The sequence below is a fragment of the Salmo salar genome, chromosome ssa18 (genome assembly GCF_905237065.1).
Source record: "Salmo salar chromosome ssa18, Ssal_v3.1, whole genome shotgun sequence".
In the NCBI taxonomy this organism is placed as follows: domain Eukaryota; kingdom Metazoa; phylum Chordata; class Actinopteri; order Salmoniformes; family Salmonidae; genus Salmo; species Salmo salar.
The window spans coordinates 44148622-44162108 of record NC_059459.1 but is presented as its reverse complement, the minus strand read 5'-3'; the positions used below and the strand labels follow the sequence as shown (position 1 = coordinate 44162108).

Sequence of the window (13487 nt, the reverse complement as noted above, 5' to 3'; positions counted from 1 at the left end):
TGGTTATATCTGTTCTACATGCAGTAACTCCAGATAGTTAATGGTTATATCTGTTCTACATGCAGTAACTCCAGATAGTTAATGGTTATATCTGTTCTACATGCAGTAACTCCAGATAATTAATGGTTATATATACATGCAGTAACTCCAGATAGTTAATGGTTATATCGTATACATGCAGTAACTCCAGATAGTTAATGGTTATATATACATGCAGTAACTCCAGATAGTTAATGGTTATATATACATGCAGTAACTCCAGATAGTTAATGGTTATATATACATGCAGTAACTCCAGATAGTTAATGGTTATATATACATGCAGTAACTCCAGATAGTTAATGGTTATATCTGTTCTACATGCAGTAACTCCAGATAGTTAATGGTTATATCTGTTCTACATGCAGTAACTCCAGATAGTTAATGGTTATATATACATGCAGTAACTCCAGATAGTTAATGGTTATATTCTACATGCAGTAACTCCAGATAGTTAATGGTTATATCTTTATACATGCAGTAACTCCAGATAGTTAATGGTTATATATACATGCAGTAACTCCAGATAGTTAATGGTTATATATACATGCAGTAACTCCAGATAGTTAATGGTTATATCTGTTATACATGCAGTAACTCCAGATAGTTAATGGTTATATCTGTTCTACATGCAGTAACTCCAGATAGTTAATGGTTATATATACATGCAGTAACTCCAGATAGTTAATGGTTATATATACATGCAGTAACTCCAGATAGTTAATGGTTATATCTGTTCTACATGCAGTAACTCCAGATAGTTAATGGTTATATCTGTTCTACATGCAGTAACTCCAGATAGTTAATGGTTATATTATACATGCAGTAACTCCAGATAGTTAATGGTTATATCTGTATACATGCAGTAACTCCAGATAGTTAATGGTTATATATACATGCAGTAACTCCAGATAGTTAATGGTTATATATACATGCAGTAACTCCAGATAGTTAATGGTTATATCTGTTCTACATGCAGTAACTCCAGATAGTTAATGGTTATATATACATGCAGTAACTCCAGATAGTTAATGGTTATATATACATGCAGTAACTCCAGATAGTTAATGGTTATATATACATGCAGTAACTCCAGATAGTTAATGGTTATACGTCTACATGCAGTAACTCCAGATAGTTAATGGTTATATCTGTTCTACATGCAGTAACTCCAGATAGTTAATGGTTATATTATACATGCAGTAACTCCAGATAGTTAATGGTTATATATACATGCAGTAACTCCAGATAGTTAATGGTTATATTCTACATGCAGTAACTCCAGATAGTTAATGGTTATATATACATGCAGTAACTCCAGATAGTTAATGGTTATATATACATGCAGTAACTCCAGATAGTTAATGGTTATATTCTACATGCAGTAACTCCAGATAGTTAATGGTTATATATACATGCAGTAACTCCAGATAGTTAATGGTTATATTATACATGCAGTAACTCCAGATAGTTAATGGTTATATCTTCTACATGCAGTAACTCCAGATAGTTAATGGTTATATCTTTATACATGCAGTAACTCCAGATAGTTAATGGTTATATGTTATACATGCAGTAACTCCAGATAGTTAATGGTTATATCTGTTCTACATGCAGTAACTCCAGATAGTTAATGGTTATACGTATACATGCAGTAACTCCAGATAGTTAATGGTTATATATACATGCAGTAACTCCAGATAGTTAATGGTTATATATACATGCAGTAACTCCAGATAGTTAATGGTTATATATACATGCAGTAACTCCAGATAGTTAATGGTTATATCTGTATACATGCAGTAACTCCAGATAGTTAATGGTTATATCTGTTCTACATGCAGTAACTCCAGATAGTTAATGGTTATATCGTCTACATGCAGTAACTCCAGATAGTTAATGGTTATATCTGTTATACATGCAGTAACTCCAGATAGTTAATGGTTATACTTTATACATGCAGTAACTCCAGATAGTTAATGGTTATATTGTTATACATGCAGTAACTCCAGATAGTTAATGGTTATATATACATGCAGTAACTCCAGATAGTTAATGGTTATATGTTCTACATGCAGTAACTCCAGATAGTTAATGGTTATATATACATGCAGTAACTCCAGATAGTTAATGGTTATATATACATGCAGTAACTCCAGATAGTTAATGGTTATATCGTTCTACATGCAGTAACTCCAGATAGTTAATGGTTATATCTGTCTACATGCAGTAACTCCAGATAGTTAATGGTTATATTTATACATGCAGTAACTCCAGATAGTTAATGGTTATAGTTATACATGCAGTAACTCCAGATAGTTAATGGTTATATTGTTATACATGCAGTAACTCCAGATAGTTAATGGTTATATATACATGCAGTAACTCCAGATAGTTAATGGTTATATCTGTTATACATGCAGTAACTCCAGATAGTTAATGGTTATATTATACATGCAGTAACTCCAGATAGTTAATGGTTATATTGTCTACATGCAGTAACTCCAGATAGTTAATGGTTATATATACATGCAGTAACTCCAGATAGTTAATGGTTATATCTACATGCAGTAACTCCAGATAGTTAATGGTTATATCTGTTCTACATGCAGTAACTCCAGATAGTTAATGGTTATATCTGTTATACATGCAGTAACTCCAGATAGTTAATGGTTATATATACATGCAGTAACTCCAGATAGTTAATGGTTATATTATACATGCAGTAACTCCAGATAGTTAATGGTTATATATACATGCAGTAACTCCAGATAGTTAATGGTTATATTGTATACATGCAGTAACTCCAGATAGTTAATGGTTATATCGTTCTACATGCAGTAACTCCAGATAGTTAATGGTTATATTGTTATACATGCAGTAACTCCAGATAGTTAATGGTTATATATACATGCAGTAACTCCAGATAGTTAATGGTTATACTTCTACATGCAGTAACTCCAGATAGTTAATGGTTATATTATACATGCAGTAACTCCAGATAGTTAATGGTTATATCTGTTCTACATGCAGTAACTCCAGATAGTTAATGGTTATATCTGTTCTACATGCAGTAACTCCAGATAGTTAATGGTTATATTTATACATGCAGTAACTCCAGATAGTTAATGGTTATATGTTCTACATGCAGTAACTCCAGATAGTTAATGGTTATATTGTTATACATGCAGTAACTCCAGATAGTTAATGGTTATACTATACATGCAGTAACTCCAGATAGTTAATGGTTATATATACATGCAGTAACTCCAGATAGTTAATGGTTATATATACATGCAGTAACTCCAGATAGTTAATGGTTATATATACATGCAGTAACTCCAGATAGTTAATGGTTATATATACATGCAGTAACTCCAGATAGTTAATGGTTATATCTGTTCTACATGCAGTAACTCCAGATAGTTAATGGTTATATCTGTTCTACATGCAGTAACTCCAGATAGTTAATGGTTATATATACATGCAGTAACTCCAGATAGTTAATGGTTATATATACATGCAGTAACTCCAGATAGTTAATGGTTATATCTGTTCTACATGCAGTAACTCCAGATAGTTAATGGTTATATTTACATGCAGTAACTCCAGATAGTTAATGGTTATATCTGTTCTACATGCAGTAACTTCAGATAGTTAATGGTTATATCTGTTCTACATGCAGTAACTTCAGATAGTTAATGGTTATATCTGTTCTACATGCAGTAACTCCAGATAGTTAATGGTTATATATTCATGCAGTAACTCCAGATAGTTAATGGTTATATCTGTTCTACATGTAGTAACTCCAGATAGTTAATGGTTATATATACATGCAGTAACTCCAGATAGTTAATGGTTATATATACATGCAGTAACTCCAGATAGTTAATGGTTATATATACATGCAGTAACTCCCGATAGTTAATGGTTATATATACATGCAGTAACTCCAGATAGTTAATGGTTATATATACATGCAGTAACTCCAGATAGTTAATGGTTATATATACATGCAGTAACTCCAGATAGTTAATGGTTATATCTGTTCTACATGCAGTAACTCCAGATAGTTAATGGTTATATCTGTTTTACATGCAGTAACTCCAGATAGTTAATGGTTATATTTACATGCAGTAACTCCAGATAGTTAATGGTTATATCTGTTCTACATGCAGTAACTTCAGATAGTTAATGGTTATATCTGTTCTACATGCAGTAACTCCAGATAGTTAATGGTTATATCTGTCATGCAGTAACTCCAGATAGTTAATGGTTATATCTCTACATGCAGTAACTCCAGATAGTTAATGGTTATATTGTTATACATGCAGTAACTCCAGATAGTTAATGGTTATATATACATGCAGTAACTCCAGATAGTTAATGGTTATATATACATGCAGTAACTCCAGATAGTTAATGGTTATATATACATGCAGTAACTCCCGATAGTTAATGGTTATATATACATGTAGTAACTCCAGATAGTTAATGGTTATATATACATGCAGTAACTCCAGATAGTTAATGGTTATATATACATGCAGTAACTCCAGATAGTTTATGGTTATATCTGTTCTACATGCAGTAACTCCAGATAGTTAATGGTTATATCTGTTCTACATGCAGTAACTCCAGATAGTTAATGGTTATATCTGTTTTACATGCAGTAACTCCAGATAGTTAATGGTTATATCTGTTCTACATGCAGTAACTCCAGATAGTTAATGGTTATATCTGTTCTACATGCAGTAACTCCAGATAGTTAATGGTTATATATACATGTAGTAACTCCAGATAGTTAATGGTTATATCTACATGCAGTAACTCCAGATAGTTAATGGTTATATATACATGCAGTAACTCCAGATAGTTAATGGTTATATATACATGCAGTAACTCCAGATAGTTAATGGTTATATATACATGCAGTAACTCCAGATAGTTAATGGTTATATATACATGCAGTAACTCCAGATAGTTAATGGTTATATCTGTTCTACATGCAGTAACTCCAGATAGTTAATGGTTATAGTTATACATGCAGTAACTCCAGATAGTTAATGGTTATATATACATGCAGTAACTCCAGATAGTTAATGGTTATATTATACATACAGTAACTCCAGATAGTTAATGGTTATATCTGTTGTACATGCAGTAACTCCAGATAGTTAATGGTTATATCTGTTCTACATGCAGTAACTCCAGATAGTTAATGGTTATATCTGTTTTACATGCAGTAACTCCAGATAGTTAATGGTTATATGTTCTACATGCAGTAACTCCAGATAGTTAATGGTTATATATACATGCAGTAACTCCAGATAGTTAATGGTTATATATACATGCAGTAACTCCAGATAGTTAATGGTTATATCTATACATGCAGTAACTCCAGATAGTTAATGGTTATATATACATGCAGTAACTCCAGATAGTTAATGGTTATATATACATGCAGTAACTCCAGATAGTTAATGGTTATACTATACATGCAGTAACTCCAGATAGTTAATGGTTATATATACATGCAGTAACTCCAGATAGTTAATGGTTATATGTATACATGCAGTAACTCCAGATAGTTAATGGTTATACTATACATGCAGTAACTCCAGATAGTTAATGGTTATACTATACATGCAGTAACTCCAGATAGTTAATGGTTATATGTTCTACATGCAGTAACTCCAGATAGTTAATGGTTATATCTGTTCTACATGCAGTAACTCCAGATAGTTAATGGTTATATCTTCTACATGCAGTAACTCCAGATAGTTAATGGTTATACTATACATGCAGTAACTCCAGATAGTTAATGGTTATATATACATGCAGTAACTCCAGATAGTTAATGGTTATATATACATGCAGTAACTCCAGATAGTTAATGGTTATATATACATGCAGTAACTCCAGATAGTTAATGGTTATATATACATGCAGTAACTCCAGATAGTTAATGGTTATATATACATGCAGTAACTCCAGATAGTTAATGGTTATATATACATGCAGTAACTCCAGATAGTTAATGGTTATATCTGTTCTACATGCAGTAACTCCAGATAGTTAATGGTTATATCTGTTATACATGCAGTAACTCCAGATAGTTAATGGTTATATCTGTTATACATGCAGTAACTCCAGATAGTTAATGGTTATATATACATGCAGTAACTCCAGATAGTTAATGGTTATATATACATGCAGTAACTCCAGATAGTTAATGGTTATATATACATGCAGTAACTCCCGATAGTTAATGGTTATATATACATGTAGTAACTCCAGATAGTTAATGGTTATATATACATGCAGTAACTCCAGATAGTTAATGGTTATATGTATACATGCAGTAACTCCAGATAGTTAATGGTTATATTGTTCTACATGCAGTAACTCCAGATAGTTAATGGTTATATCTGTTCTACATGCAGTAACTCCAGATAGTTAATGGTTATATAGTCTACATGCAGTAACTCCAGATAGTTAATGGTTATATCTACATGCAGTAACTCCAGATAGTTAATGGTTATATATACATGCAGTAACTCCAGATAGTTAATGGTTATATATACATGTAGTAACTCCAGATAGTTAATGGTTATATATACATGCAGTAACTCCAGATAGTTAATGGTTATATATACATGCAGTAACTCCAGATAGTTAATGGTTATATATACATGTAGTAACTCCAGATAGTTAATGGTTATATATACATGCAGTAACTCCAGATAGTTAATGGTTATATCTGTTCTACATGCAGTAACTCCAGATAGTTAATGGTTATATCTGTTCTACATGCAGTAACTCCAGATAGTTAATGGTTATATATACATGCAGTAACTCCAGATAGTTAATGGTTATATATACATGCAGTAACTCCAGATAGTTAATGGTTATATTATACATGCAGTAACTCCAGATAGTTAATGGTTATATTTTACATGCAGTAACTCCAGATAGTTAATGGTTATATCTGTTCTACATGCAGTAACTTCAGATAGTTAATGGTTATATCTGTTCTACATGCAGTAACTCCAGATAGTTAATGGTTATATATTCATGCAGTAACTCCAGATAGTTAATGGTTATATCTGTTCTACATGTAGTAACTCCAGATAGTTAATGGTTATATATACATGCAGTAACTCCAGATAGTTAATGGTTATATATACATGCAGTAACTCCAGATAGTTAATGGTTATATATACATGCAGTAACTCCAGATAGTTAATGGTTATATATACATGCAGTAACTCCAGATAGTTAATGGTTATATATACATGCAGTAACTCCAGATAGTTAATGGTTATATATACATGCAGTAACTCCAGATAGTTAATGGTTATATATACATACAGTAACTCCAGATAGTTAATGGTTATATCTGTTGTACATGCAGTAACTCCAGATAGTTAATGGTTATATCTGTTCTACATGCAGTAACTCCAGATAGTTAATGGTTATATCTGTTTTACATGCAGTAACTCCAGATAGTTAATGGTTATATCTGTTCTACATGCAGTAACTCCAGATAGTTAATGGTTATATATACATGCAGTAACTCCAGATAGTTAATGGTTATATATACATGCAGTAACTCCAGATAGTTAATGGTTATATATACATGCAGTAACTCCAGATAGTTAATGGTTATATATACATGCAGTAACTCCAGATAGTTAATGGTTATATATACATGCAGTAACTCCAGATAGTTAATGGTTATATATACATGCAGTAACTCCAGATAGTTAATGGTTATATATACATGCAGTAACTCCAGATAGTTAATGGTTATATCTGTTCTACATGCAGTAAATCCAGATAGTTAATGGTTATATATACATGCAGTAACTCCAGATAGTTAATGGTTATATCTGTTCTACATGCAGTAACTCCAGATAGTTAATGGTTATATATACATGTAGTAACTCCAGATAGTTTAAGCTCTGGATGTGTCCCAAACGGTACCTTGTTCCCTCTATAGTGCATGACTTTAGATCAGAGCCATGGTTGAAAGTAGTGTACTAAATAGGGAATGGGGTGCCATTTGGGATGCAGCCTGTTTCCTGGTTAGAATAGGACAAAATCTGTGTTTTACTGTGGGAAGGGTATCATATTACATGGTAATTTACTCTGGCATAATAGACAGACTCTTTGTTTTTCTGGACAAAAAAAACAGTCTGATATGGTGAAAACACTATAACAATCATCATCACACACACCAGACAAACACACACACACGTCGTATGTAAAACACACGTGTTTTTAACCACTTTAGTGTCATAATATGATTAGGACAATATTGCTGTCTATGACTGCCATGTACGTATGCATGCACACTCACACACAGCACGCACACTGTCATCCTCAATCTCTACGGCTGACAGATAAACAGGCACCTAATGACAACTCATGGCACCTAATGACACTTCATGGCACCTCATGGCACCTAATGACAACTCATGTCACTTAATGGCACTTCATGACACCTCATGGCACCTAATGACACTTTATGGCACCTAATGACACTTTATGGCACCTAATGACACCTCATGGCACCTAATGACACCTCATAGCACCTAATGACACATAATGACAACTCATGTCACTTAATGGCACTTCATGACACCTCATGGCACCTAATGACACCTCATGGCACCTAACGACACCTCATGGCACCTAATGACACATAATGACAACTCATGTCACTTAATGGCACCTAATGACACCTCATGGCACCTAATGACACACAATGACAACTCATGTCACTTAATGGCACTTCATGACACCTCATGGCACCTAATGACACGTCATGTTACCTCATGACACCTTATGGCACCTAATTTTAGGTCTAATAACATAATCATGTTCATGTCATGGGGACACTGTCAAATGAAGTGTAACCACATATTTCCCTGATCAGTGTTCGTGAGCGTTGTCTGGAGGAGCAGAAGAGGAGGAGACAGAGAGCAACCAGGAAGATCAGTACCTTCATCGGCACGTTCATGGTCTGCTTCGCTCCCTACGTCATCACTAGGTAAGTAGAAAGGGGGGAGGGAAAGAGAGAGAGAGAGAGATATCTTTACAAGAGTATAGTAGATGATATGTCCCTGATATCTTCAGACATCTTCAGACACCACCTGCCAGCCATAATAACAAGGTTCAACAGGATATATACCACCTGCCAGCCATAATAACAAGGATCAACAGGATCTATACCACCTGTCAGCCATAATAACAAGGATCAATAGGATCTATACCACCTGTCAGCCATAATAACAAGGATCAACAGGATCTATACCACCTGCCAGCCATAATAACAAGGATCAACAGGATCTATACCACCTGCCAGCCATAATAACAAGGATCAACAGGATCTATACCACCTGCCAGCCACAATAACAAGGATCAACAGGATATATACCACCTGCCAGCCATAATAACAAGGATCAACAGGATCTATACCACCTGCCAGCCATAATAACAAGGATCAACAGGATCTATACCACCTGCCAGCCAGCCATAATAACATGATTCAACAGGATCTATACCACCTGCCAGCCATAATAACAAGGATCAACAGGATCTATACCACCTGCCAGCCATAATAACAAGGATCAACAGGATCTATACCACCTGCCAGCCATAATAACATGGTTCAACAGGATCTATACCACCTGCCAGCCAGCCATAATAACAAGGATCAACAGGATCTATACCACCTGCCAGCCATAATAACAAGCCTAGGCCAGGATTCAATGTGATTATGTTTGTAGACAACGCAGCTTTTAAAAACAATGTCACAGAGTTCTCGTTCAAGGTAAACGCAGCAATGTCGGCTCAAGTTGTCAAGCGCGCTATAATTCACATCTAACTTGGATTGGAAATAATCCCGGCCCCCGGTGTACTTTGACAAGTGTATTTGCCTTGATACAGTAATGATTTCATATCAATATTGTAAAAGTTGTTGGTTGAGTGTGCTTATAAAATCTCAAAATCTCATCTACTGTATGAGATGTTTTAAGACAAAGTACACTAAGAAAACAAACTATGAAACCAGGATCTGTGGTTGATAATATCGATGGGTTGTGAGGATTGGGATCATACATGATATTTATATAGTTCTCAGGACCCAAAGTCCTTCTAATGGTCTGGTTGCCTCCATTTGAAATGAAAACAGTCCTTCTCTTGGCTGGAGAGTCAAAGACATGTCAAATAATAACCCATAATAATTGGATTGTGTTGCTGACTTTTCTGAATGCTCAGAAGTGTTTCTGTTCAGAGAATCCTGCTGCGCTGGAAGTGTTTCTGTTCAGAGAATCCTGCTGCGCTCAGAAGTGTTTCTGTTCAGAGAATCCTGCTGCACTGGAAGTGTTTCTGTTCAGAGAATCCTGCTGCGTTGGAAGTGTTTCTGTTCAGAGAATCCTGCTGCGCTGGAAGTGTTTCTGTTCAGAGAATCCTGCTGCGCTGGAAGTGTTTCTGTTCAGAGAATCCTGCTGCGCTCAGAAGTGTTTCTGTTCAGAGAATCCTGCTGCGCTCAAAAGTGTTTCTGTTCAGAGAATCCTGCTGCGCTCAAAAGTGTTTCTGTTCAGAGAATCCTGCTGCGCTGGAAGTGTTTCTGTTCAGAGAATCCTGCTGCGCTCAGAAGTGTTTCTGTTCAGAGAATCCTGCTGCACTCAGAAGTGTTTCTGTTCAGAGAATCCTGCTGCGCTGGAAGTGTTTCTGTTCAGAGAATCCTGCTGCGCTCAGAAGTGTTTCTGTTCAGAGAATCCTGCTGCGCTGGAAGTGTTTCTGTTTAGAGAATCCTGCTGCGCTGGAAGTGTTTCTGTTCAGAGAATCCTGCTGCGCTGGAAGTGTTTCTGTTCAGAGAATCCTGCTGCGCTGGAAGTGTTTGAGACTGAAAATTAGGTAATGGACACAGGGTGGTTGGAAGACAGGCTCATAAATCAACAGAATAATTTGTTTTGGGGGAAGAAAGTGTACATTTGACAGCAAGCTACATTTGATATTGCACATTAATTTGGTCTGCAGTAACGTATCCCTGTTATGTTTTGGTAACTTACTACACTGTTGACTTTCAGGACAACAGAAAGGTACAATATACCCAGGCAAATATCTATAAATATCTATGGGTTCATTTCAAAGGGATCGATTCAAAGGGATCGATTCAAAGGGATCGATTCAAAGGGTTAGATTCAAAGGGATCGATTCAAAGTGCTCGATTCAAAAGGCTCGATTCAAAGTGCTTGATTCAAAGGGCTCGATTCAAAGGGCTCGATTCAAAGGGATCGATTCAAAGTGCTCAATTCAAAGTGCTCGATTCAAAGGGCTCGACTCAAAGGGCTCGATTCAAAGGGCTCGATTCAAAGGGCTCGATTCAAAGGGCTCGATTCAAAGGGCTCGATTCAAAGGGCTCGATTCAAAGGGATCGATTCAAAGGGCTCGATTCAAAGTGCTCGATTCAAAGGGCTCGATTCAAAGTGCTCGATTCAAAGTGCTCGATTTAAAGGGCTCAATTCAAAGGGCTCGATTCAAGTGCTCGATTAAAAGTGCTCAATTCAAAGGGCTCGATTCAAAGGGCTCGATTCAAAGGGCTCGATTCAAAGGGCTCGATTCAAAGGGCTCGATTCAAAGGGATCGATTCAAAGGGATCGATTCAATCCATAGCGCAGAAGTTAAGCCTTAGACAGAAATGTCCTTTCAATTTCAATCGTGCTACAATGCAGATCTTCTGTGTTATGGAATTAATCAAGCCCTAAGTCTTTTAATAATGAATTAATCTTTAACTGTCCTGTGAGTACATTATCATGATATGTATGTATTATCTAACATATTATCTAACATATTAGTATATGTATTATCTAACAAATAACATAACTAAATGTCTGCTTTGAGCTCTGACCTCTTCTCAAGTTGTGGGATGACAATTAGAATGTTCCACTTTGACATCCATAGATAGGCATGCCTTATATATACATCTCTCTCTCTCGCTCTCCCTCTCTCGCTCTCTCTCTCCCTCTCCTCCCCTCTCTTCCTCTCTCTCTCCTCCTCTCTCTCTCACTCTCCTCCTCTCTCTCTCTCCTCCTCTCTTGCTCCCTCTCCTCTCTCTCCCTCTCCTCCCCTCTCTCACTCTCTCTCTCCCCCTCTCTCTCTCCCTCTCCTCCCCTCTCTCTCTCGCTCTCCTCCTCTCTTTCTCCCTCTACCTCTCCCTCTCCTCTCTTCCCCTCTCTCTCCTCTCCTCTCCTCTCCTCTCCTCTCCTCTTCTCTCCTCTCCTCTCCTCACTCTCGCTCTCCTCCTCTCTCTCTCTCCCCCTCTCCTCCCCTCTCTCTCTCGCTCTCCTCCTCTCTTTCTCCCTCTCTCTCTCTCCTCTCTCTCTCTCCTCCTCTCTCTCTCTCTCTCTCATCCCCTCTCTCTCTCTCTCTCTCTCTCTCTCTCTCCTCCCCTCTCTCACTCTCGCTCTCCTCCCCTCTTTCTCTCCCCTCTCCTCTCCTCTCTCTCGCTCTCCCCTCTCTCTCCCATCCCTCTTTCCCGATCCTGTATAGGATTGTGGAGTTATTTCCGTCCGTGCCTATCGACCACCACTGGGGAGTGGTCTCCAAGTGCTTGGCCTACAGCAAGGCGGCCTGCGACCCCTTCGTCTACTCCCTGCTCCGTAACCAGTACAAGAAAACGTGTGGTGACATCATCAACAGGCTACTGAAGCCCAGCTCTTTGAATGCATCTGGACCAGGTCACCATCACAACCATGAGACTAGGGGGAGGAACAACATAGTCCAGACTGCAGCAGACTGAGGAAGGGGGTTGTGTTGTTGTCTAAGGATTGATACTCTATGTTCAGACTGAGGAAGGTGGTTGTGTTGTTGTCTAAGGGTTGATACTCTATGTTCAGACTGATGAAGGGGGTTGTGTTGTTGTCTAAGGGTTGATACTCTATGTTCAGACTGATGAAGGGGGTTGTGTTGTTGTCTAAGGGTTGATACTCTATGTTCAGACTGAGGAAGGTGGTTGTGTTGTTGTCTAAGGTTTGATACTCTATGTTCAGACTGAGGAAGGGGGTTGTGTTGTTGTCTAAGGGTTGATACTCTATGTTCAGACTGAGGAAGGGGGTTGTGTGGTTGTCTAAGGATTGATACTCTATGTTCAGACTGATGTATATGGTACTGTTATTGTCTAAGGGTTAATACTCTATATGAGAATATAACGTTACATGTCACATAACAAGAACACAGGAAGAATAGAGGCAAGGCCACGTGAATGTGTCCCTCTCTCACTGGACTTCAACTAAGGATTTCTGGGATATGATTCAGTGTATTTCTGTGGTAATCCTAACCTAAACACGTCACACAGCGACCGATACGTTCGTAGCATGAACGTGTTGTTGTGAAGAAGATGGATTTGACTCCAGGCAGATTTGTGTTGAGGCAGA

At 36.9% G+C, this 13487-nt stretch overlaps 1 protein-coding gene across 1 annotated transcript in view; it reads left to right on the top strand.

Annotated features, from left to right (window-relative positions):
* LOC106593316 (G-protein coupled receptor 26-like) overlaps positions 1–12853 on the top strand; it is an 88617-nt gene extending 75764 nt beyond the window's left edge. Inside the window, exons 2-3 of the mRNA XM_045700566.1 lie at positions 8984–9097; positions 12604–12853. Of these exons, the coding sequence (XP_045556522.1) occupies positions 8984–9097; positions 12604–12853 (364 nt within the window). The remainder of the gene's footprint in view (positions 1–8983; positions 9098–12603) is intronic.
* The last annotated feature ends 634 nt before the right edge of the window (positions 12854–13487 follow it).